This window comes from Aphelocoma coerulescens, chromosome 1 (assembly GCF_041296385.1).
Source record: "Aphelocoma coerulescens isolate FSJ_1873_10779 chromosome 1, UR_Acoe_1.0, whole genome shotgun sequence".
NCBI classification, from domain to species: domain Eukaryota; kingdom Metazoa; phylum Chordata; class Aves; order Passeriformes; family Corvidae; genus Aphelocoma; species Aphelocoma coerulescens.
This window is the reverse complement of record NC_091013.1, coordinates 824,697-850,274: the sequence shown is the minus strand read 5'-3', so window position 1 is coordinate 850,274 and position 25,578 is coordinate 824,697. Positions and strand designations below refer to the sequence as shown.

The following is a 25,578-nucleotide window of genomic DNA, read 5'->3' as shown; positions in this document are numbered from 1 at the left end:
AGTGAGCAGCCTCCAGCATCTCTCTGTGCTTTCAGTTTACATCAGAACGTGGTCAAAGTTCACCTGATTTATTGATTCATTGTCGCTGTAGTGTCCACAAGCGCAGCTGAAGACAAACTCTCCTCTGAATTACTGCTTCCCTCGAAGTTATTGCTCCTCCTCTAAATTGTTTCTTCCCCATAGAGGTCCCAGGCTCCTGTGGGGCCCCACAGCCCATGTGGGGACAGGCAGAGGCTGTCCCTTATCCCCAGGCCTGGCTCACGTTGTGACTCTCACAGAAGCTGTGGCTGAGGAAGAGGCCTCTCACCTGCAAAAGCTTTCCTGGGAGGACTGGGTGTGGGGCAGGAGGATTTCTGAAGCCAACCAAAGTGCAGGTCAGCCTAAAAAAACAGATCCAGGCTGATTTTAGCAGCTCCTAATTCCTGGAAGTGTCCCAGTCTGTGGGGCAGGGACACCTCCCACTGTCCCAGGCTGCTCCCAGCCCCAATGTCCAGCCTGGCCTTGGGCACTGCCAGGGATCCAGGGGCAGCCCCAGCTGCTCTGGGCACCCTGGGCCGTGATGTCCTGGCAGAAACTTTTCCTGCTTCCACCTAAACTCCCAATATCCCATAGCAGCCAAAGTTGTAATTTCTCTTCTCCCCCAGTTGGCCTCAGCAGTGAGCCCGTACTGAAGTGGCACAGCCTTATCTCTGCCTTATCTCTGCCCTCAGCAGAACCTTGGAACCAGCTGATGGATTCCAGCCACATTTGGCTGACAGGAACTCGCTGTCCTTCCATGCAAAGCAGCTGTTGCAGAGAGGAAAGCAGCTCTAGGAACAGTGAGGGAAAGGCAGGGAATCTCCGGCCCTTCCTCAGCCAGCTCCACGTGCAGTGGGTGTTACACCATGGGGGCTTTGCCACTCTGAAAACCAAAAAAAAGGGGGGGAAAGGGGAAAAAGAAAATATTGAAAGAAGCTGCTGCTGTGGGCGGAGGGACAGGGAACACACAGGGAGCTGGACTTGTTCCTTGGAGTGGTGATGCAGACACAGGATTAGGATTCCCAGAGCAGCCTTGGGGAGAGGTGGAGAAAAGCACCAATGAAACCAAATACCTTGAAAAAAATCAATTCAGTAAATTTCACATTCCCCATTAAAGCAGAATATGACAAAATTAAAAAGTGAAGAAAAAGCCCATGCAGATTCCATAGAATCCCAGGATCCCTGAGGCTGGAAAAGCCCTCCCAGCCCAGCCAGGCCCAGCTGTGCCTGATGCCCACCTTGTCCCCAGCCCAGAGCACTGAGTGCCACCTCCAGCCCTTCCTGGGACACCTCCAGGGATGGGCACTCCAAACCTCCCTGGGCAGCTCTTGCCAAGGCCTGAGCTCCCTTTCCATGGGGAAATTCCTGCTGCTGTCCACCCTGAGCCTCCCCTGGCCCAGCCTGAGGCCGTTCCCTCTCCTCCTGTCCCTGTTCCCTGGCAGCAGAGCCTGATTTCCCCCCCCGGCTGCCCCCTCCTGTCAGGGAGTTGGGGACACTGGGAAGATCCCTCCTAAGCATCCTCGAGGGGAGCTGGGAGATGAAAATTGATGGAATCAATTCCTGTTTACTTCCCGCAACCACTCCCAAAAAGGGGATATTTATGCATTAAGTAACAAACATCAGCCCCCAAAACAGTGCAATTCCCACACCAAGCTGAGACACAACTTCACTCCTGGAAGGTTCCTTTTGGTGACAGAATTTAATTTCTCACTCTCACTTTGATGCAGTGACACACAAAGCCAGTGAATGCCCAGTGCAAAGGTCCCACTTCTGCCCCAGTGCTGGCTGCAGCCTTTATCCACCGGCACAGGGGAGGCTGGATTGGGAACAGGGAGTCACAGCTCCCCAGAGTTTTTAAATTAGGAATACACATGAGTAGATAATTAAAATGAACCTAATTTAACTCCCGTTTCAGCTGCCAAGTTTTCTACAGACATCAGTTCATCCTGCCCTAAAAACTTCACAACTTTGCATCAGGGAAGAATAAATTCCATACAAAGATTATGCCAGTGGGGACATCTTTAAAAACACTTCATTTCTCATTAGAAAAAAATAAACCGGATCAGGTCTTTCTTTACAAAATATTATTTTCTTCTATAAACATTTTGATTAGTTTTTGCAATAAATAGTTCATTAAAGTAATTTGTATTTTTATATATATATATGACATTTGCTTTTTAATGTCACCATCAGTGCCAGGAATTGCTACAACTCCTCAGGGAGCCACAACCAACAGTGGCAAAAGCTATGGATCATTTAATTCCTCATTTAAAGCCAAGTATCTTGTACTTTAAAAAAATAAAATTATTCTGTCAAAAGTCTGTGCCCACGTGTTTGTCTGTAGATTTTTCCTGCTGAAGAATACAGCAATGACATAAACCCAAAAGTCCATTTGCTTCTCCTTTTCCAAGGAAGAATGAGGAGGATATTTAGGCTTTTCCTGAGGCTGCTCCCACTCCTGAGTCAGAGTCTCCTTGTGCAGAGCCCTGAGGGTGCTCTGGTGTCCTGCTGGCCTCATCCCCACTCCCATCACTGAGGGTTTGGGATTCTTCTGAAATCACAGTCAGCTTGTCATAAACCAGGAGTTCTTCTTGTGGAAGAGGAGGAAAAGGCTGTGGAGCACTGGGAGGTTTGCTCAAAAACTGGGAAACAAAAAGGAAATGAGGATTAGGTCTCTGCAGCTGTCCAATGCTGTTTGCTCAGAAACACTGGGATCATTAAACAACATTGGGATTGTTTTGCACACAGCAAGTGGCTTCCTCAGGCCTTGCAAGTCCCACAGGGCCAACAGCGTCATGTCCTCCCTCATATCCTGTCCCAGGCTTGGGAGCAAGATGGAAGTGCCTTTCTCTGCAAGAATAACTCCAGGGCTCAGAGATTTCTTTGGAATAGAAACTTGAAGAAAATAAAACAGTTTTGATTGGGAACAAACACTAAATGGTAACTGGGCTGTGGGAGAGGGAGTTCACAGACAGATTTGTCAATAACCCTCCCCTCTGGCACTGGGAAGCCATTCCCTGTGTCCTGTCCCTCCAGCCCTTGTCCAAAGTCCCTCTCCAGCTCTCCTGGAACCCTTCAGGCACTGGAAGGCCACAATTACATCACCCCAGAGCCTTTCCTTCCCCAGGCTGAGCAATCCCAATTCTCCCAGCCTTTCCTCACAGAGCTGCTCCATCCCTCTGCTCATCCTGGTGCCCTCAGATGACACAATTCTGAATTGAATTTAGAATAAGAAACCAGCTGCTCTGTCAGGAGTGCTGTGCACTGTAGATACAAAAAACAGCACAAAGATCTTCACTATCAGACCCTTCTCTGCCGAACCGGGATTGGGAATGTTCTGGCACAAACCTGCAGCTGAAACATTCCCATAGTGAAAGCACTGCCTTGGCCAAAGCACATTTTAGGGAGGCACAGCTGACCTTTGATTCCTGGCACAGCACAAGCCCAAAGTTCTCCCGGTCTTTAGAGCCACCTGGAAGCAAAGGAAACTTGAGCACATCCTGTGTGGATCTGGTGCTGCCTGCCCAGCTGCTGAGCTCCAGGTTCTGCAAACCAAGGGACGGAGGGCCAGGAGCCAGGGAATGGCTTCCCAGTGCCAGAGGGCAGGGCTGGGTGGGAGATTGGGCAGGAATTGTTCCCTGGCAGGGTGGGCAGGCCCTGGCACAGGGTGCCCAGAGCAGCTGGGGCTGCCCCTGGATCCCTGGCAGTGCCCAAGGCCAGGCTGGACATTGGGGCTTGGAGCAGCCTGGGACAGTGGAAGGTGTCCCTGCCCATGGCAGGGGTGGGATGAGTGAACTTTAAGGTCCCTCCAACCCAAACCATTCTGGGATTCAGGGATTCCATGACACTCCTGGTGCTGAGCATGTGTTCAACCTAAAGCAGGAGCCAAGTGCTAAGTGAGCTGCCATCCTGAGGGTGCTGAGCTCTAAGTGAGTCAAAATGAAAGCCCCAGAGGAACTGCAGGAACTCAGGAGAGCACAGGTTAGAACAGGAGTGTATTTTGTAAATGCTTGTTTCTGGGAAGAGATCCTGCTGCAGCCTCTTTGTGTTCCAGGTGTGTGACAGGGGCAGTGGGTCCCCATCAGCAGTGGCTGCTGTCACTGCTCTCCTTTTAGCTGAATTTTCAGACTTCATAGAATCACAGGTTCCCAGAATGGTTTGGGTTGGATGGGACTCCAAAGCTCATCCCATCCCAGCCCTGCCACGGGCAGGGACACCTTCCATAGCCCAGGCTGCTCTGGTACAGCTGATCTAGTCCAGGTTCCTTCCTTAGACACTTCACTGAAGTTAAAACTCATTGTTACACTCGTGACAGGACTTTGCTGCAGGAGAACAAATGAGCTGGTTTAAGTCTAAAAGAAGGCAGGAGAGACAGAGATTTCTGTTGCTCACTGGTTAAATGAGGAACTGAAGTTGACACCTGGTACTCTCTCACTTCAAAATCAGCAAACCCATCCTGTTTCTGAGCCATAAAAAGCTGATTATTACAAATTACAGATCATTGACCATCAGGTGCCAGTGAAAGGAGGCAAAATAAAAGAAGCTCTAAATGTTTTGGCAGAGAGAGCTTGAAAAACCAGGTGACTCTGCTGGAAAGGCTGATTTTCACATGTTAGGCAGAGAACAAACCTCTTTCAAGTGTTGTGGAAAAATGTAGGAAGGGCAGAAAATGTGTTTGGTGAGTCTGTACAGATAAAAACTGGAGAAGAAACAAACGGTGACAGCTGTGACCATGACCAGCATGGATCCCACCAGAACAGTCACAATTATCCACACAGGGGTTACACCTGCAAGAGAGAAGGGAAAAAAAAACAATTAAAACTGCCATGATTAATTTCTGAGTAATTATTTTCAAATTATCACTTTCTCCATGGAATGCCCCTGGATCCCTGGCAGTGTCCCAGGCCAGGCTGGACATTGGGACTTGGAGCAGCCTGGGACAGTGGGAGGTGTCCCTGCCCATGGCAGGGGTGGCACTGGATGGGCTCTAAGGTCCCTCCCAAGCCATCCCAGTGTGTGATTCCATGATTTCCCAGTCCCTCACGTTACCATTGTGGGTTGTCTGCTCACAGAGCTCCCTGCTCAGCTCCCCTGTCTTGTTCCACTCGGGAATCACCGCCTGCACTTGGACACAATAAACTGTCCATGGCTCCAGCTGGGACAGGATTTCAGAGCTGTGTTTGGTGTCAACCTGAGTTACCTGAAAACAGAGAAAACCAGAAAAAATGGAAGAGTGTGAGATCAGTGACTTAGCTATGGAATTAGCTAAGGAATAACCACGGAATTAGAAGTACAATTACAATTGTAGTGTGAGACCATTCACACCACTGATCTTTGGGCTGTTTCCAGCAGCACTAATGAAGTTTTAGGCTAATGAGAGATGATAAATGATATCTGGTGGCAGCCAGAAACTGCCACCCAACCAAATGAGATCAGCTAGGAGCACTGTTACACACAAACACCATCTAACTGGAGAGGGAACAAGTGGGATGGAGGAACAGCACCAGAGGAAAAGGTCTCAAGCTGTGCCAGGGGACTTTTAGATTGCACATTAGGAAAAATTTCTTCACTGAAAAAGCTGTCAAGACCTGGAATAGGCTGCCCAGAGAAATGGTGGAGTCCCCACCCCTGGAAGTGTTAAAAAATGTGTAGATGTGGCACTTGGGGACATGGGTTAGTGGTGAACACGTAGTGCTGGGTTAATGGCTGGAACTGATGACCACAGGGGGCTTTTCCAACCTCCCCAATTCTGTGATTCTGTGATCTGTCATTTAGACAAAACCACAGAAAAGAAAGAAATAAAATACTTCTGGGAGCTGTGAGTGGCTGAGCAGATGAACTTGCTGTTCAGGGTCAGTTACATCCCTTAAGTGCAGAGTATCCCTCCTCAGGGACAGGAGACTCTCCAGCCAGGTTTCGATCTTGGAGCAAGCCCCCAGCTCACAAATAACCTGGGAGGTTACCCAGCCTCTGCCTGTTGCCTCTTTGATCCCTAGGGAATCTCCCAGACTTGCACTTGGAAGGGTTCCAAGCAGAGAGTCAAAGTGCAGCTCTGTTCCTCTGGTAAATCCAGCTGAGTGCATCCCACGTGCAGGAATAGCTGCATTTCTCAGGAGTTTGGGAATGGAGAACCAGACTGCTTTGTGGGAAATGATGAGCCCTCCTCTTCTGGAACTGAATGGCAAAGAACTGTGCAGTAACAGATACAAATCTGTACGTGGTGGAGTCCCACTATGTACAATTGCACTGAGGTACAAAGCACTCATTAACTGTGGCTGGGGTCTGCTGGTCAGAGGCTTCCTGGCTGCCTGAAACAGAGGCCATAATGCTCTAATTAATGCATGATTAATGACCTTTCTCCATGCACTGTGTATGGAGAAGTGTTTTGGGCTGAGTAACACAACTGCCTGTGGAAGAGGCTGTCCCTGGGAGGGAGGAAGGGAATTGCAGTGGATACAAACCGAAGAGCTGCAGGTGACCACAGTGAATAAAAGCCTTACCCATTTTTAGATATTTTTGGGAGTAAAAAGCCCAAAGTCCCACAGAGAGGGAACAAACACAGAGTTATTGATAATTACAGAAAGAGAAAATTCTTTCTGTATGCTACTGTTTAACTACACAGCTCCTGCATTTGCTCTGAGTCCCAGTTGTAGTGACCAGATTTGATTAATCGTAATTAGTCGAGATCATTTTTACTCTTAGAGTCACAGAATCCAGACTGGTTTGGGTTGGAAAGGACCTTAAAGCCCATCCAGTGCCACCCCTGCCATGGCAAGGACACCTCCCACTGTCCCAGGCTGCTCCAAGCCCCAGTGTCCAGCCTGGCCTTGGGCACTGCCAGGGATCCAGGGGCAGCTCCAGCTGCTCTGGGCACCCTGTGCCAGGGCCTGCCCACCCTCCCAGGGAACAATTCCTGCCCAATCTCCCATCCAGCCCTGCCCTCTGGCACTGGGAAGCCATTCCCTGGCTCCTGGCCCTCCATGCCTTGTCCCCAGTCCCTCTGCAGCTCTCCTGGAGCCCCTTTAGGCCCTGCAAGGGGCTCTGAGCTCTCCCTGGATCCTTCTCTTCTCCAGCTGAGCACCCCCAGCTCTCCCAGCCTGGCTCCAGAGCTCTGCAGCCTGTGCAGGGCCTCCAGGAGCTTCCAGGACTTCCCCAGGATGGTGTCTTCCAGGCAAAGCCCAGATCAAAGTCAGGGAGTCACAATACCCAGGAAGCAGAGGTCAGGTCTGTGTCTGTGCTGCCTTTCTTCCAGTAGAGGATCCTGTAATTCCAGGAGCCATAGTACTTCTTCAGGGGCCACTTGCCCTGCTCGTGCTCGGCAAAGGGCCCAGAGAAATCCACGTGCAGGGCCCCGGACCCCGACTTCAGCCTCACATCAGGGGGGCCAATGACTGCTGCACACGGGAGAGAGGAGAGGAGGGAATTCAACTTCACACTGCCTCAGCTGCACATTTTTATACAACTCATGGTAAGTCACCTTTTAAATAATGCATTAGAAGAAAATAACTTATTTTCCTGGATCTGGCATAAATAAATCCTTTCCTCAGAGAACTGCTCTGGAAAGGGATTTTATTTTTGCAGTTGAACACCAATGCAGGCTCCATTCCCACACCCTATAAACAAAGGCAGTTCCCTTTTGCCAGCTGTGGTGACTCCAGGAGAGGAAGGACCATTTCCATGGCTATCACTCACTTCTCCTTCTGGGCCAAACTGTCACAACATCTGTCTGTCCCGAGAAGACCCTCTAGAAAAGTGTTTTAATGTGGGTTTTGATTATGATCAGTTTGAAAAATGAAAACATTTGAATTATTTATGCCTTGTGCAACCAAAATTTCTTGGCTGAAAATTAATTTCTGTGAAAGTGGGTTTTTTTTGAAGTAGGAAAAAATAAAAATTTAGCTTTTTGTCTGGCAAAGCAATGAAGAAGGAAGTAACTGAATTTATTTAGATGTACAGGAAGTCTGGCTCCTTGAAGACAACTTCTCCCTGGCCAGAAAACAGAGATATCCCTTATTTTAAGAGAAAATTATGCTTTCTTTGAAAATCTCCTCCAAAGAGGTTATCAGTACTATGACAGTGAACCTACTCTGCTTTCTGTCAAGTGTCACAACTAAAACGTTATAGTTCAATGTAATTAAATTATAAAATACTCAGCATCCTCTCGCTTTTCCCACGGAGCCAGGCTGTGCAGGGGCGTGAAGTGCAGGCAGTATTTTTTTGGGAAGAACAGGGACAGGCTTACTGTCATCCATGGGCTTGAACCTGAGGGTGACCCAGGCAGAGTGGAGCTGTCCTGCCTCGGCCCGGAGCTGCAGGACGTAGTCCCCGTACGCCGACAGCGAGGACACGTCACACTCGGGGAGCCTCAGCTTCGTCCCCACATTCTCATAGGTGTCTCCAGGGAAATTGATGCTGCAGGGAACACAAACAAAGTGTAGAAAAGAAACAGTTATAACTGGCTGACTGGCTTTAAAGCAGCAAAGCTGTTAGTGCAAGCAGTTAGGACTTATGAACACAAAAGAGTATCCAGTGTGTGTCAGACTCACATTAAGGATTTTATACCCATGGATTTTTACCATCCATGATAAACTTAGGGACTAAAATTCTGATTCTGCAAAAAATGCCCTTTTCCTGGCAGGGTTACAACACTCCATTCAGCAGGCAGGAGTTCAGAGAAGCCTGCAACCCCTCAGCCAGTGCCACTGCAGGGCACTGCTGTCTGACTGGGACTTTGCTGGGAGCTGTCTCCAGGGTTTGCACACAAGGAAAAGCCAGAGAAAACAGGGCTGGGAAGTGACCAGGAACTGGTTATAGAATAGAACCACAGAAGGTTTGGGTTGGAGGGACCTTAAAGCTCATCCCATTCCACCCCTGCCATGGGCAGGGACACCTTCCACTGTCCCAGGCTGCTCCAAGCCCCTTCCATCCTGGCCTTGATCAACATATGATTTAATAGATGATATTTAATATATTTTTTTCTTTCTGGTATTGATCAAAATGTACTGATCAAGGGGCCATGGCTACACAACCCAGAAAAATCCTCTCACAACTAAGCATGAAGAGAAGGCTCTGGGGAAGGCTTAGAGCTCCTTCCAATGCCTGGAGGGGCTCAGAAAAAAAGAGGGAGAGGGACTTTTATATGGGCAGAGAGTGACAGGAGCCAGGGAATGGCTTCCCAGTGCCAGAGAGCAAGGCTGGATGGGAGATTGGGCAGGAATTGTTCCCTGGGAGGGTGGGCAGGCCCTGGCACAGGGTGCCCAGAGCAGCTGGGGCTGCCCCTGGATCCCTGGCAGTGCCCAAGGCCAGGCTGGACATTGGGGCTTGGAGCAGCCTGGGACAGTGGGAGGTGTCCCTGCCCATGGCAGGGGTGGGAATGGGATGGGATGGGATGGGATGGGATGGGATGGGATGGGATGGGATGGGATGGGATGGGATGGCTGCATCTAAGAAATCAGGGAAGGGGTAACACGACCAGGTCTCTTCAATCACCGGGAACAGCTCCATGAGAGAGAAAAACCACACATACAGCCAATAACATCCAATGTTAAAATGTGTTTGTGGTTCCAAAAAAACCCAGGACAAAGCTGCCTTGGGTGTGAATGCCCAGAAAATGCCTCTGTCCTGTCCTTCAGCTCAGTAGGGAAGCCTCTCACAAGCTGAAACAAAGGGACAGCTCCTGATTGTCCTCTGAGAAGGACACAAATCCCAACCACACAGAGCTGTAAGATGTGAATTACAGCCAGCCCAGCCCCAGACCTACCTCTTGGATCGGACAGTGTAGGTGACATTCCCTTTGGGAAACCTTGGTGCATCCCACTGCAAAGTGCTGTGAAGATTGACTGAAGTAATTCTTGCATTTCGGGGCTTTGGGATCATTCCAGAAACTGTGGGAGGAGTCAAACCCAAACATTTCAGTGTTTCCTCCAGCACTTCTTAGTCATCCAAAACTTAAATGCAGCCTCTGCCTTGCCTTAGATGCTTATTTAAAATCAGAGCTCAATTAAATGAATTTAAATCCTGATGCCTCTCCTGCCTCCTTATGCAACAAAACAGATTACTGGCACCAGTGACTTCCAGTAAGTCCTTGTGACACCAACATTTCTTGTGCATGACTGAGCTGGTGCTGCCCAGGACTCGGGGCATGAACTCTCCCCGAGATTGTCAAACCCCAATTTTTCTAAGCAGTGCTCCAGTAGCACTGTAGGAATAACAAGGGCGTGGGGATTGATAAACAGAGATAAACCAGAAGCACCTCTGAAAGTAAGAGAGGTATTAAATATAATTGAATATAATTAGGTATCATTAATCAGCACTATCCAGAAGTGACAAAACCCCAGTTGTTCTCCTTTCTTGGAACTGAATAAAAGAAACCCTAAAGTAGTTTAAAGTATCAATGAAAAGTCCATTACTATTATGGTTTAATTATTTTTACATAACTGTAGGGATTGAAACTAAAATAGCAAAGATTCCGGCCCATTACTGCACCACGAATGAGCAATGCAAACAAACCCTGTCAGAACAGAGCAGCGTTTAAGTGGCACTTAAATGTCACAGGAGTCACACCTGATGACAGACATTCCAAGACAAATAATACATTTTACATGTCTGTAGCTCACAGAATCATCAGGGCTGGAAGAGACCTTCAAGGTCACCCTGTCCCAGTGTCACCCCAGCACCACCATAATCACCCCTGAGCCATGTCCCCAGTGGCCGCAAACATGAACGAAATTCATCTGTCAGTCACTCCCCTCTGGCAGACAGGAGTTTGAAATCTAAACCTGGCTTAAACAAAACCTGTATCAGACTCTGGTCCTACAGTGTTACCCTTGCACCCAACAAATCAAACAGCTCCTGCACATCACAAATGCAGAAGAGTTTGAATCACACACTGGCTTGGGTTGGGAGGGACCTTAGAGCCCACCCAGTGCCACCCCTGCCATGGCAGGGACACCTCCCACTGTCCCAGGCTGCTCCAAGCCCCAATGTCCAGCCTGGCCTTGGGCACTGCCAGGGATCCAGGGGCAGCCACAGCTGCTCTGGGCACCCTGTGCCAGGGCCTGCCCACCCTCCCAGGGAACAATTCCTGCCCAATCTCCCATCCAGCCCTGCCCTCTGGCACTGGGAAGCCATTCCCCTTTATCCTGGCACTCCAGGCCTTGTCCAAAGTCCCTCTAAATTCTCTTGGAGTCCTGCTTTGAGGATGAGGTCTGAGGTAGGCATGCAAATTCCCAGGAAAAAGCACGTTTCCTTTCAAGGTTCACTTCCCTGAGAGTGCTTCCTATATTAAAAACCTCCAGGTAAATTGCTTTATTGGGCACTGTGGACCCAAAGAGACGAGGAAATACCTCTGGGGTCTCAAGCTTGTGCACAGACCTCTGAGCCCAGCCAGGCCCAGCTGTGCCCGATGCCCACCTTGTCCCCAGCCCAGAGCACTGAGTGCCACCTCCAGCCCTTCCTGGGACACCTCCAGGGATGGGCACTCCAAACCTCCCTGGGCAGCTCTTGCCAAGGCCTGAGCTCCCTTTCCATGGGGAAATTCCTGCTGCTGTCCACCCTGAGCCTCCCCTGGCCCAGCCTGAGGCCGTTCCCTCTCCTCCTGTCCCTGTTCCCCGGCAGCAGAGCCCGACCCCCCCCCGGCTGCCCCTCCTGCAGACACTGACACGGAGCCCTCGGGGCGCCGCTTCGCCCCCACGCCCGCCGTTCCTCGCCGGGACTTGCACAATGCCCCAATCCCGGCTGGACCGTCCCTGTTCCCAGCACAGATTGAACTGCGGGACAAAAACGTCCGCGGGCGGCGGGACCCCGGCACCAGCCGGCTGGACTGTCCCCGCTGCCCTCACGGGGCCCTCCCGCCCGGCTGCTGGCCCAGGCCCGGGGCCGCTCGGTTCCCCACAGCCCCCGAGGAGCCGCGCCGGGCTCGGGCAGCGCGGAGGCACCGCCGCCTCAGGCGCCGCTCGCTGCCGCTCCCCCTGAGGGCGCAGCCGCCCCGCGGCCAGGCGGGACCGGGAGGCCGCTCCGTGCCTCCCTCCCTCCCTGGCTGCCTCCCTCCCTGGCTGCCCGGCCGCCATTCGGACTCACCGCAGAGCAGGAGCCCGCTGCAGAGCGCGCCCCGCAGGGCGGCGGCCATGGCGGCTCCCTCAGCGGCGGCGGGGCGGCCGCGCCATGGCTGCGGGAGCGGGGCCGCCCCGAAACCCCGAAAGCCTTCCGCTTCCCGGCGGGGCGGGGCGGGCTGCGGAGCCTCCCTCGCACACCGGGGCTGCTCCCTCAGAAACCGCAGCTTCACCCTCAGACACCGGCGATGCTCCCTCACACACCTGGGGTTCAAACTCGGGCGCTGGAGGTTCCCCCTCACACAGCGGGGGTACTCCCTCACACACCGGGGACTTTAAATGTCATAAAAATATTTTAATACTTGTCAGTAATTGTACAAAATTGTATATAAAAAAAGTAAAAAGTGTATTAATGCCTCGATCCAGTCTTTTGTCAGCTGAGTATTCCTGTCTCTGCCCTCATTATTCCATTTGATCAGCTTTCTCTGCACGAATGCAGCATCCATCCAGCAGAACAGGTTTCACAGAAATCGACTGACTGAGATAAAAATAAAAAATTGAAAAAGTGGTTTGGTTGAGAGACCAGCCTTCCACTGTGCCAGGCTGCTCCAAGCCCCAATGTCCAGCCTGGCCTTGGGCACTGCCAGGGATCCAGGGGCAGCCCCAGCTGCTCTGGGCACCCTGTGCCAGGGCCTGCCCACCCTCCCAGGGAACAATTTCTAATCCAAAACTGCCCTCTGTCAATTTGAAGCCATTCCCTGTGTCCTGTCCCTCCCTCCCTTGTCCAAAGCCCCTCTTCTGGAGCCCCTTTAGGCACTGCAAGGGTCTCTAAGATCTCTCTGGCTCCTTCTCCAGACAAACAGTACCAGCTCTTTCTGCAGAAGTCCATGGTCACAGGATGTTAATGAAAGGACAAGATCTGTGTGTTTAGTCCAGAAATAAAAGTTGGACAACACTGGTTCCTATGTTATAAAGTAACAGCAGTTCTCCCTCCTTCATCTCCTCATGTACCCTGTTACGTGCTCAGTGTCTGAGTCCGAAGAGCCACTTTCCTCAGAAGAAGAGGAGTTTTGCCACTCATGGAAGTCATTAGAACAAGGTGCCTCCTGCACACTTCCCGTGTCCTCCAGCAGCTTTGCTTCCAGAGCATGAGCACAGTGCCAGTCATCTGCATCTTCCTGGGACGAGGGAGCAGCTGCAGGGCTGTCCCTGTCCGGCTCCAGGGTTCCCAGCAGCACCGTGTGTAAGTTGATGGTGAAGCACTCACTGTTCCCTTGTGAGCTGCCACTGCCCTCAGAGAAAGGGCTCAGTAACTCACTCCTGGGGTCTGTGTCTCCTTCAGGGTCCCCCGCGTGCTCCTCAAGCTCTGGCTCAGCAGCTGGGGTGTCCCCGGCCTGGCTGCCGCTGTGCTCACAGGTGCTGTTCACTGAGTACTGCACCAGGGTGCCGGGGCCGCGGCAGCCCTGGGGGACTCTGCCCCTGCCCAGCCCCGCACGCCTCGCGTAGTCGCGGTCACACAGGGCACTGCTGTCACTGTCACTGCCGTCACTGTCATCACTGGCACTGCCTCTGCACCCCCTGGCCTTGCTTTTAACCTCTCTGGGGATGATCTCCACAGAGGACAGATTTTCTGACTCAAACACCCAAGGTGAGTACGCCAACTTCCTGATGCATGCCTGGAAGAGTAAAAGGAATTAAATTAACTCAGCCACATTTGCAGACATGCACAGAAAACCATGACAAAAACCCCAAATAACCTCCAGTCATGAGGCTGTCAAACAAATGATTCCTTCTGTGCCATAGTTTTGGCTTTTTCTGCAGAGTTCAGGCTATCTAGGCTTGTTCCTTCTTCTCCATTCCTGAACATCTCAGAATCCCAGAATGCTTTGGGTGGGAAGAGATCTTAAAAGATCATCCCATTCCCACCCCTGCCATGGGCAGGGACACCTCCCCACTGTCCCAGGCTGCTCCAAGCCCCAATGTCCAGCCTGGCCTGGGACACTGCCAGGGATCCAGGGGCAGCCCCAGCTGCTCTGGGCACCCTGTGCCAGGGCCTGCCCACCCTCCCAGAGTGAGGTGAGTCTTGCCAATCTCTCTACACTCTTTGCAGTCACCTATCATGGCTGATCAATTTGCATGTCCTTTAGAAATTATCTTTTGGAGCAATTGTCCCCATTTTAACATCCCAAGCCCCATCTTCCCTCTGCACTTCAGAGGATTATTCCATATTTGAAGCATTGATCATGTGGACAATGAAAAATAAACCTTAGACACTCCTTTGTAAAGTGTTCAGCAATTGCTGGGATGTGAAAGTAATGACACAGCAAAGGACAGAAACATGAGGCAAGAGTCTTAGAAAAAAGTGATACCAATCTGCTCTGGGTATGTTTGTAGAAAATGGAAAATGTTTATGCTGAAAAACCCTACAGAATTAAATGTAAAAAGTCAGAGACTGTAAAAATTAAAACAAGCAAGCAAAGATAAAGGAGAGAAACAAGAAATCTTGTTATTTTTGCTTGAAATTTAGTGTCAGTTCAGTCTATGAAAATAAAACATCTGTTGGCTCTGGACTGACTCCCTCAAGTGCTAAAACACTTGATCACAAAGTCCAAGAGAGATTATTTTATTATTATTAAACAGTGGAACAACTTCTCCTCCAGTCTCTCCTCACAGGGCAGGTTCTCCAGCCCTCTGCTCATCCTGCAGCCCTGCTCTGGGTCCTCTCCAGCCTGTCCACACCTTTCGTGCTCTGTGGGGACCAGAACTGGGTGGAATATTTCTGGATATTCCCCCTGACCAGGGTGGGATGATCCTCTCCATTAGTAGCTTGTCACAGAAGTAGCAAGAGATGCTTTTGGATATTTGTTCTGAAGATCAGACAAAACTCAGCAGCCTAGAAATCATCTTTGACTGAGGTAAACTGCAACGCAAACATTCTGTGCTCTTACATAACTTGTACCTAAAGCACAGGATTGGAAATTCCAGTTGTTAAACTTCCTCCTGCCAACCAGAAAGGGCAGATCTGAGAACTGTTACATACCAAGGTCGGAGGTAAGGAAACCTTCAGGAGAGTAAAACCTGCTGCATGTGCACACATCATGACTGCAGCAATAATCAGGGAAACACAGACAGCACCAGCCACCGCACCTTCACGATACCCTGGAGTGAAAACATCTAATAAAAACACATGGATGAAGTGTCCCATGACCACATTTCAGATCTCACAGTCACAACAGCTATTAGGAATCAGCAATAATTTTAGTTAGAAGGGATCTGTGAAAGCCAAAGTCAAAACAAGACCAGAACTCAAATTAGATTCAGGAATTAAAAAATAAATGACTCCATCTTTATGCAGTGGAGATCAGCATGGCTCAGGGGGCTGCCAAGAGATTTGTTTCCCCAAAGTTGATGGGGTTTTATATTTCACTCCGAAATACCCACAAATGCTTCTCTCTTGGAATGTTTCTCTCTGACACTGAGGCTCCGATCTCTGCTCCTGGGACAGGGACAGCCCCAGGGAGCGGCTGGAGCTGGGCCAGGGCAGGCTCAGGCTGGAGAGCAGGGAAAGGTTCTTCCCCCAGAGGCTGCTGGGCACTGCCCAGGCTCCCCAGGGAATGGGCACGGCCCCGAGGCTGCCAGAGCTCCAGGAGCGTTTGGACAGCGCTGCCAGGGATGCCCAGGCTGGGGTTGCTGGGGGGTCTGGGCCAGGAGCTGGATCAATGATCCTTGGGGGTCCTTCCCACTCAGGATATTCCATGGTTCTGTGATCACCTATTGTTTTTTAGGATTGAACTGTAAATGTCCCTACACCAAAAGAAAACAGTGCACACTCAGACCAAGCCCTCGTGCCCCACAGCTCCGTTACCTTGTCGAGCCGCCAAGTCCGTACTGACACATTTCCAGGAGGAGGGAATGGAATGTCTGTTCAGGGATGCACGGACCTCCACAGACACACAGTAATTCCTACTGGGGTACAAGTCTTCAATGACAGTACTAAACACTTCTTTAGTGGTTTTCTGCCGTGGCCTCTGCCATGAAAAACAAGGTTTTGAAGTCAGTTACTGGCTAAAAAGAGATCCCTGCTCACTCTTCCAGACCTGCTCCCCTGCAGTGAAAGGAAGCTCAGATTCTGTGGGCCATTGTCTCTCTTTTCTTCTAAGCAATCTAGTTGTATGTTTTCTTTTGCTTCTATTCACGTTTCTTTTTGGGAACTTGTTAACCATCAGAGCTATTTTATGTCCTCTGTGTTCCTCCCCTAAAGCACAACTAAACCCCAAATTTCCCTACCTTATGCTCTCCATCCAGTGACTTCAGTGTGATATTATAATCCAGCTCTTCATAGATATCAATTAAAGACAGCAGCTTTCCCTTGTCTCTGAGGTGAGAGGTTGGCAGCTTTATGGTGACATTGATGCAGTTTGGACAAGAAGTGATGTTCACTTCTGGTGGTCCCAGAATTGCTGTTGGAAAACAAGAAAGAGGGAAAAATGATGGAAAAAATACACACTTTATCCAGGACCAATTATATTTCTCTGACGGATACAGAGCTGCCTCACCACACCCCAGAGGGGCCACTGCTGTAAATCCACAAGGCCTTGCAACATTTTAAGTTCTGCAGCCAAATCCTCATTTCCCACATGGCCAGATTTTAAAGGAAAAGGAGTGAAGGGAAGAAGCAGAAAGGGGACAGAGGCTTTGCTTCAGCTTCAGAGATGTGAACTTTGGGTCTACCTGAAATTAAAGCTGAGGTTTAAGCACAGAATAAAATCCTGCAATGGTTTGGGTTGGGAGGGACCTTAAAGCCCATCCAGTGCCACCCCTGCCATGGCAGGGACACCTCCCACTGTCCCAGGCTGCTCCAAGCCCCAATGTCCAGCCTGGCCTTGGGCACTGCCAGGGATCCAGGGGCAGCCACAGCTGCTCTGGGCACCCTGTGCCAGGGCCTGCCCACCCTCCCAGGGAACAATTCCTACCCAATATCCCACCTCACCCTGCCCTCCTTCAGCTTCAGGCCATTCCATTTGTCCTGTCCTTTTTATTAAACCAGCTGCTGAGGGACTGCAGGGCTCCTCCTCAGGGATGTTCTCCAGTCCTTCAGTTATCCTTGTGCCCATTCTCCCCACCCCCTCCAGTGTTCCCTCATTTTTGACACTGGAAGTGGACACAGCAGCTGCCTCTGCTGAATTCAGAGGGAACACAAACAGTTTATCCTCCACAGTCCTCCAGTTGTTCCTCCATTTCTGCCTCTGTTGGCCCAAAACAGAATTTTCAGCAGAGCCAAGGGTGAAGCCACCTCTGGCACTAAAGACAAGTATCTTCAGCAGGGAAAAGGGCAGACTGATGGACAAACAAATCTCTTCCCTACACGTGGTGCAGACCTGGCATTTTTTAACTCAACATTCACTACTGGAACACACAAAACCAATGTTGTTTTTTAAGTTGTGTATCTTACACAGTTCAGAGATTTTTCTTTGTGTTTGTCAATGCACAGCTGTATTTCCTTTATACCTATAATGTATATATATGTATTTATTTCAAAACCAGAGCCTCACTCCTTTATCAGAACTACTCATTTTAGAAACTTATCTATATATTTAAAGCTTTGTATCAGATATATGGAATACTACATACAAATGGCCACCAATCCAGTCAGTTCAGAGTCTTACAGCAACAGAATTCAGGCATCAGCTGTTAATAAAATCTACATAAAGAAGAAATGCAGAGAGAACTTACTCTGAGTTAATGGCACAAAATGCAGTATAGAAGAATTGAGCACCTGAGTTCCTCTAATGCTCTGAACTTGTGCATAATACACAAAGGATCTCTCCGTGAACTCCTCTGTCAGCTCACAGGAGAGCTGGGAAATACCTGAACACTGCTTAGCACTCATCCAGTTCTGGTTCCTGCAGAAAAGAGCAAAATAGTCTCAATTCTCTGATATGAGAAACCATGGGAGCACGAGTAGAGCATTTCTCAGGAAAAAAAAAACAGAAAAACCAAGAAAAAAACCAAGAAAAACACAGAAAACCTCAGCCTTAGTATTTTCCAAGAATCCCAGGATCCCTGAGGCTGGAAAAGCCCTCCCAGCCCAGCCAGGCCCAGCTGTGCCCGATGCCCACCTTGTCCCCAGCCCAGAGCACTGAGTGCCACCTCCAGCCCTTCCTGGGACACCTCCAGGGATGGGAACTCCAAACCTCCCTCCTCTTTGGGTCAATAAACATTAGAAGTAAAATTTGTGCCTTATTTTGTGTGACTTGCCTGTGGCCTTTGTACAGCACATTGTAGGATGCTGGCACAGCTGGGTCACGTTCTGCCTGCCAGGACAAAATGTGCCGGAAATTGTGGGAATCCATCTGGAGGTTGTAAGGAAGCCCTTCTGAAATTCTTTCTAGAAAGGAAAAATAACACAAGAAACCCAACAAACAACCCTGAGCTTTGCAACAATTCTAATAAATAAACCCATTTAGAGCAGCTCAGGATTTGCCCCCAAAAAGCAGCCACAGGGGAGAGCTCAGCACAACAGACACAGTAATGCAAAGCACTGTGCACATGGATTACATTTCTGTAAGCTCTGTCTCCAAAAAGCATGACGTTTCAAACTGATGCTTGGTGAGGATGTGCAAGCTATGAAATGTGTTAGGAAAAGCATTTTAAAGATGATAAAACTCTTACCAGGCTGGCTGCAAACAGCTGTAGACAGAAAGATGAGGTACACTGGAAATTGAAACTCTGTATTAATGCATTGGTGTATCCACAGGACCTGATTTTTACTGCAAATACTCATTTGCAACAACTAGGTTCATACTCCACATTCCCTGGTGGAACTGTTACTTTCTTTCACATCTTCCTATGACTTCCTACACTTCCCTCCTTTCTCCAGAGCCTGGGAGAAGTGCCCATGAACCTGGGGCTCGGAGGAGCTGGTTCTCGGATCCCTACGCTGCTCCCTCCACGTGAGGTTCAAGACTCAGTGTCAGCAAAAATACCCAAGATAATCTCATCAAATCATGTCTTAAGAGGACTCTGACTGTATTTCAAACACCTCTTCAAGCCATCACAAGAATTTTAGGACTGATCTGGGAAAACATTCCATTATTGCTTGTCTCATCCTCATAGAGCCCAGAATGGTTTGGGTTGGAAAGGACCTTAAAGATCATCCAATTCCCCCGCTGCCATGGGCAGGGACACCTTCCACTGTCCCAGCCTGGCCTGGGACACTTCCAAGGATCCAGGGGCAGCCACAGTTTCCTTGGGCAATGCTGCCATTCCAGAGGTTCCTACATCTTCCTGTAAAACCCCCCCAGGAGACTGTGATCCGTCCTGGGTCTTGCTGCATCCAGGATTCTTCTCCTTGACCAACCCAGCTTTTCATCATTCCCATCTTTTCAACACAGTGCTTCAAAACCCTTGAAAATTGTTGTTCTGACTCCTCTTTCTCAGGACCCTTCAGCCTCCCTTCTGCTTTGAGTGCAACAAGGAGAAACTTCCTGTTCTTATTTTAAGGCATTTTGTGGTCATTCCTCTGACTCAGGAGATGCCGACTCCCACACGCAGTTGGCCAAAGCAGTCATTACTTTAATTTCAAACACATTTCTTCTCAGTTTCACATGAATTCCATGGGAAAAATCTGGAAAGTTCCTTCCTTATCTTCCTTAAAACTCTCTTTTGTCTTGATCTGATGTGTCAACAAGATGTGCCACAGTCAGCATGACTGTGAAAAAAGAGACAAGAAATCTGGGCCACAAATTAGAAGATTTAAACAATCTCTATGGAGATCCACAAAAAATGGGTTTAATGGCAGTTAAATTTAGAACAATGGATTTCTTACCAGGTAAGAAATCCCCCATTTGGAAAAAAACCATCCAGTGGGGAAAAATAAAGCAATATTTTAACAGTTATTATCATTATTATCTGAACACACACTCAGATTTGTAATAATTTGTGTCTGCTGAATTGTTGGCATATTCCTGTTAACATTATTTGATTTTTCAATGCCTCTTCTCTACCCAAACCAAATTCCCTTCATGTTCAAACTGCCTCTGAACTTTGTTTCAACAAACAAGTTTAACAAAGGAAGCTGAACAGTTGCGAAACTGTTTGTGTTTTACAAAAGAGACACAGACAAGAACAAATGTCTTAGAAAAAATAACTGGGAAAATTCATCCTGGGGAAATAAAGATGGTCTGGAAACTGCATGGGCACTCTTCGTTACCATCTTGGTCCACTTGCAGTTTCTATCATGCCTGGCAGTGCCCAAGGCCAGACTGGACATTGGGGCTTGGAGCAGCCTGGGACAGTGGGAGGTGTGGCAGGGGTGGGACAGGGGTGGCACTGGATGGACTGTAAGGTCCCTCCCAACCCAACCCAACCCAGTCTGGGATTCTGGGATGATGATCTTATCCTTTTTACAGAATTAAAGGATCCTAACAAACCCCTTTGTCACAACAGCTACAGCTCAGCCAAACCTTTTGTTTCACCTGCTAATCCTGAAACTGAGGAGTGCTGGAAAAAAATCAGAGTAGGGAATGAAAACCCTCACATGTAACTTAGTTCCTGGACATGCAAGGAGGCAGATCATGGAAGGGAATGGCCTGGATCAGAAGGGACCTTAGAGCCCACCCAGTGCCACCCCTGCCATGGCAGGGACACCTCCCACTGTCCCAGGCTGCTCCAAGCCCCAATGTCCAGCCTGGCCTTGGGCACTGCCAGGGATCCAGGGGCAGCCCCAGCTGCTCTGGGCACCCTGTGCCAGGGCCTGCCCACCCTCCCAGGGAACAATTCCTGCCCAATCTCCCATCCAGCCCTGCCCTCTGGCACTGGGAAGCCATTCCCTGGCTCCTGGCCCTCCAGCCCTTGTCCCCAGTCCCTCTGCAGCTCTCCTGGAGCCCCTTTAGGCCCTGCCAGGGGCTCTGAGCTCTCCCTGGAGCCTCCTCTGCTCCAGACTGGGCACTCCCAGTGCTCTCCACAGCAGAGGGGCTCCGTTCCACCCTCTGATCATGGTTTATGCACAGAACAGAGGATGTAGAGATAAGACAAGGCATCTTTATTTTGGTAATTATTCCAGGGAGAGTTCTACAGCACCATGAAGGTCTCGTACTTTGGTATCTCAGCAGAATTATCAGTTAATGAATGAGCTCCCTGCACTGCTCTCTCTAACCACGAGGTTCAGGTACTCACCAAGCGGAGAGAGCAGCATTGGCACAGCCATCAGGGCTCCCGTGGAGATTAACAAATAAACCCCTCTGCTTGCAGAAGAAACATTTTGCTTCTGCACCTACAAATACATGCAAAACAAGCACATTTTACTGAATTATCCTAGTAAATTAGCTTACTAAATCACTTTGACTTAAGCCAAGGTTTCTGTACAGACTTATTTCAACCTCTCCAGTGTCTGAGGGAGGGCAGTGGTACTGAAATAGTTACTGCTAGGGTGGGGCACTGATCCTCATTGTTTTGTCGAAGTTTTAGTCCATTTTGTGGCAATAGCACTTTCCTTTTTTCACATGGAAACAGCTCTTACCATTTCAAATAAATCAGAAACCACTGTATGATTATTTCGATTAACTTTGCATTAAGACAGCATCTGAAAATTCAGTGCCACTCACTCAAACTTCACTAATACAGTGAAAACAAACATTGCTTGGTTTATTTGAAATAAACTCATCACTGTTGTAAGAAATGTTTCCAGAAAGAGAAAATATCAACAGGGAGCTTAGAAAAAAATTAATTATAAAGAAGTCATGAAGTTTATGTTACAACTTTTTAGTGCATAAGATCTATTAAAATACTCCCTCTCTTTTTTTATTCCTCTTATTTTTTACTCTATTTAACATCCCCAGAATATTAATATTTGCAGGACCTGGTTTTGAATTAGCTGGGCAAGGGTATAGCTATTTCTAAAGAACCTTCCCCTCAGGTTTAATAAAAATGAACTGCTTTTTAATTTAACATTATTTGCAAATACAACTGGAATTATTTTCTCTGCAAAAGAACCAGTTTAAAATCATGCCAGAGCACACGATGGTCAAGCTTAACCCAGTATATTCATATATTACCACAGGATAGAATTCATCTGTTCAAAGCAGGTGCACTAAAAACCCCTTATCTGAGATGTCAATCTCCCTGTGCTCAGAGTTCTGGCAGGACTGCAGGAAGTCACTGGATGAATGTTGGGAATGTGCACCTGTGCAAGTGGTAATTCCACAGCCAAAGGAAACATTCTTTTCCCCTCATTTTATTTACTCATTCAAGCAGAAGTTGCTTCAAAGAGCAGCTGCACCTGCAGGATGGGACTTTCCAGGTTGTTCAAAATTTTCCCTTCAGGAGAAAGCCTTGGAGATGCTGAATTCACTTGGCAAATGACTTCCTTTCCGTGTTAATCGCTGCAATTAATCCCAGGCCCTGTTCAAAGCACTCCATACCCAGCAGAACTGTGTACCTTGGATCCTTGCTGTCCATGCTGTCAGGAGCAACAACAATCCCACTCTGGGAATTACGAGCGGCTCCCGTGTGGCTCTGGATGCTGAACAACAGAGTCTCTTACATGATGCATATTCAAAGCCAGGTTATCTGTTTGGCACCTTAAAATGTTTCAGAAAATGTGATAAAATGTGTTCATCTCAGAGTTTCCACAACTGTCTAAAGCTGGATGTCCTCTGCAGATCCATCAGTGCCAGGGAGATTGCAGGGGAAATTCCAGGAGAAAACCATTTCTGTCAGAACTCTGATGAGCCTTCGTTACTCTTCCTCTTCAGAGCTGCAGCAATCCCTGCAGAGAAGCCATGGAAACACCAGTGAGTGCAGCCCCACTGACCCCAGGCAGTGCTCACAGGAGATCCCTTGGGAGCTGCCTGGGGCCCCCAGCACTCCCAAACCTCAGAGTCACACTGCCACAGCATCCACAGCTGGAATTCATGGGATCACACTCTGGGTTGAGCTGGAGGGACCTTGAAGCCCACCTTGTTCCCACCCCTGCCATGGCAGGGACACCTCCCACTGTCCCAGGCTGCTCCCAGCCCCAATGTCCAGCCTGGCCTTGGGCACTGCCAGGGATCCAGGGGCAGCCCCAGCTGCTCTGGGCACCCTGTGCCAGGGCCTGCCCACCCTCCCAGGGAACAATTCCTGCCCAATCTCCCATCCAGCCCTGCCCTCTGGCACTGGGAAGCCATTCCCTGGCTCCTGGCCCTCCATGCCTTGTCCCCAGTCCCTCTGCAGCTCTCCTGGAGCCCCTTTAGGCCCTGCAAGGGGCTCTGAGCCTGGATCCTTCTCTTGTCCAGGTGAGCACCCCCAGCTCTCCCAGCCTGGCTCCAGAGCAGAGGGGCTCCAGCCCTGGGATCAATTGAGTGGCTCTCAGGTTCAGGCTGGCTGGGGTTATATTTGCTTCCAGTCAGAATAAAAGAAAAAAAAAAAAGGCAGCTTTGAGGTTTTGAAAGTCAGTGGTTCATATTTCTGAAAAGCTCTACCTCAGTTCATCAGAAAACACCCCCAATTCTCTGAAACAAGCAGATGGTCTATTTTTTTACAGACACCAGCTTACAGGACTACTGAGAGAGGCAGAGAGACTGAGACAGCAGGGAAGTCTGCAGAGGAACATTCTAACTCTGCACAGGTCAATCGTAGCACAGACAGGGTTGGGAGGGACCTCTGGAGATCACCCAGTCCAAGCCCTGCCCAGGCAGGGTCCCCTGCAGCAGGTGACCCAGCAGCGTGTCCAGGGGGGTTTGGGATGTCTCCAGAGAGGGAGACTCCAGGCCCTCCCTGGGCAGCTGCTCCAGGGCTCTGCCCCTCCATGGGAGGAAGTTCTTCCTCAGGCTGGGCTGGAATTGCTGTGTTTTAGTTCCTGGCCGTTGCTCCTCGTCCCATCACTGACACCAGTGAACAGTCTGACACAATCCCCTTTAGCACTGAATCCACCCAGGGATCCACACTATGGCTGTAGCATTATTCCCTTGACTGCTGGAAGACTTTGGATATGGAAATCACTTATCCTCAATAACTCAAGGCCATTACCAGCAGCCCATTTTCCATGGGCTGCCAAAGTGTTGGGGCGGACACAGACTCAAGCTGGGCCAGGGGAGGCTCAGGGTGGACAGCAGCAGGAATTTCCCCATGGAAAGGGAGGTCAGGCCTTGGCAAGAGCTGCCCAGGGAGGTTTGGAGTGCCCATCCCTGGAGGTGTCCCAGGAAGGGCTGGAGGTGGCACTCAGTGCTCTGGGCTGGGGACAAGGTGGGCATCGGGCACAGCTGGGCCTGGCTGGGCTGGGAGGGCTTTTCCAGCCTCAGGGATCCTGGGATATGCCCGTGGAGGAGGCAGTGTGGGACACATGGAGACCCTCGGGGATGCTCCAGCCTGGGCGGGGGACACAGCAAACCACGCCCGAGACAAGAAGCGCTGTGAGAGCCCGCGGCAGCCCGTGTTCCTCACAGATATCAGGCCTTGATGAAACTCCCACGTCACACCCCTCCCCAGGCACCTCCCAGGCTATCGCCGGGGTGAATTCAGCGAGCGGGGACGCTGCCAAAGGCGCATCCGGCGGGTTTTGGGGCTCCGTGCGCGGTTTAGGGGGCGCGACACGGCCCCGGGCCCCACATGGCGCCAGCAAAGCGCTTCCGGGAGCCGCGGACCCTTCCAGGAACCCCCGGGAGCGAGCGCAGCCGGAGCAGCCGGGCAGCGGCCCAGACCCCTCCTCCCGCCCGGCCGAGCACGGGGGAGCCCGGCCCCGCTCCGCCTCAGGGAACCGCTCCATTGTCACCGCAGGGCCGCACCGAGGGGCAGCGGGGGGGACACGACACCGCACACACCACCACCTTCCAGCCGTACCTCGCGGCGGGGAACCCCCAGGGGCCGGGGCCCGGCTCCAGCTCCTCATCGCTCCTCATCGCTCCTTACCAATGGCCACGGACCCGCACGGAGCCGCAGACGGGCCGGGCCCGCCGGCGCCGAGGGTGAAATGATGACGGCGCGAGGGTGGCCGCGCCCCCCGCACAGAGACCGCGCCCCGGGGCGGGCAGGCCGCGCCCACACACCGCCAGAAAGGCCCCGGCCCCGGCCAGGCCCCGGCCCCGCCCCAGGCCCCGCCCCGCCCCAGGCCCCGCCCCTTCCCGCCAGGCCCCGCCCGCCGCCGCCATGATGCGGGGCCGGAGCGGGGATTCCCGGGCCGCGCCGCTGCCCCCGCACGCTCGCGGAAAGGCCTCTTCTGTTTTTATTTCGTTTTCTGTCACCCGTCCGGCTCCCTCCACCCCCGGCTCTGCGGTTTTCGCTGAAGTAACACGAGGAAGCTGCGGGAGCGGTGGCTGGTCCCCTGCCTTGTGTAGAGTCAGAGTCGCAGAAGATTTGGGCTGGAGGGACTTTAAATCCCATCCCATCTCCATCCCATCTCCATCCCATCTCCATCCCATCCCATCCCATCCCATCTCCATCCCATCCCCACCCCTGCCATGGCAGGGACACCTCCCACTGTCCCAGGCTGCTCCCAGCGCCAATGTCCAACCTGGCCTTGGGCACTGCCAGG

The 25,578-nt window shown here is 50.6% G+C and overlaps 2 protein-coding genes across 7 annotated transcripts; both read right to left on the bottom strand.

Moving 5' to 3' along the window:
• Nucleotides 1-1,698: 1,698 nt before the first annotated feature.
• Nucleotides 1,699-12,237, bottom strand: IL10RB (interleukin 10 receptor subunit beta). The gene is made up of 7 exons (XM_069004931.1): nucleotides 12,097-12,237; nucleotides 9,779-9,902; nucleotides 8,261-8,430; nucleotides 7,225-7,412; nucleotides 5,068-5,218; nucleotides 4,648-4,805; nucleotides 1,699-2,660 (listed from the first exon to the last, which is right to left on the bottom strand). The coding sequence occupies exons 1-7, from the start codon at nucleotides 12,143-12,145 to the stop codon at nucleotides 2,448-2,450; spliced, it is 1,053 nt and encodes a 350-aa protein (XP_068861032.1). The 5' UTR covers nucleotides 12,146-12,237; the 3' UTR covers nucleotides 1,699-2,447.
• Nucleotides 12,238-12,408: 171 nt separating this feature from the next.
• Nucleotides 12,409-25,029, bottom strand: IFNAR2 (interferon alpha and beta receptor subunit 2). 6 transcript variants are annotated; one of them, XM_069004655.1, is made up of 11 exons: nucleotides 24,888-25,029; nucleotides 22,507-22,836; nucleotides 21,246-21,342; nucleotides 18,741-18,782; nucleotides 18,327-18,456; nucleotides 17,802-17,971; nucleotides 17,059-17,247; nucleotides 16,356-16,528; nucleotides 15,934-16,096; nucleotides 15,109-15,242; nucleotides 12,409-13,744 (listed from the first exon to the last, which is right to left on the bottom strand). In XM_069004655.1, exons 3-11 carry the CDS (start codon nucleotides 21,274-21,276, stop codon nucleotides 13,064-13,066), a joined length of 1,713 nt encoding a protein of 570 aa, XP_068860756.1. In that variant the 5' UTR covers nucleotides 21,277-21,342; nucleotides 22,507-22,836; nucleotides 24,888-25,029; the 3' UTR covers nucleotides 12,409-13,063. The 6 variants fall into 6 exon arrangements, with proteins under 6 accessions (XP_068860756.1, XP_068860485.1, XP_068860669.1 ...); XM_069004384.1 differs by lacking the exons at nucleotides 22,507-22,836; nucleotides 24,888-25,029 and having other exon boundaries at nucleotides 18,741-19,779; nucleotides 21,246-21,334; XM_069004568.1 differs by lacking the exons at nucleotides 22,507-22,836; nucleotides 24,888-25,029 and having other exon boundaries at nucleotides 15,109-15,227; nucleotides 18,741-19,779; nucleotides 21,246-21,334.
• Between the last annotated feature and the right edge of the window lie 549 nt (nucleotides 25,030-25,578).

Bases quoted from the DNA above. Each gene is read 5' to 3' on its own strand.
- IL10RB (XM_069004931.1), bottom strand. From the start codon at position 12,145: ATGGCCGCCGCCCTGCGGGGCGCGCTCTGCAGCGGGCTCCTGCTCTGC. The intron at 9,903-12,096 runs GTGAGTCCGAAT...CTCCTCCCACAG, and splicing joins CAGCGGGCTCCTGCTCTGCG to TTTCTGGAATGATCCCAAAG. The intron at 5,219-7,224 runs GTATTGTGACTC...CTCTGTTTTCAG, and splicing joins ACCTGACCTCTGCTTCCTGG to GTAACTCAGGTTGACACCAA.
- IFNAR2 (XM_069004384.1), bottom strand. From the start codon at position 18,852: ATGAGTATTTGCAGTAAAAATCAGGTCCTGTGGATACACCAATGCATT. The intron at 16,097-16,355 runs GTAGGGAAATTT...TTTTCATGGCAG, and splicing joins CACTGGATGGAGAGCATAAG to AGGCCACGGCAGAAAACCAC. The intron at 13,745-15,108 runs GTATGTAACAGT...TTACTCTTCCAG, and splicing joins TTTCCTTACCTCCGACCTTG to GCATGCATCAGGAAGTTGGC.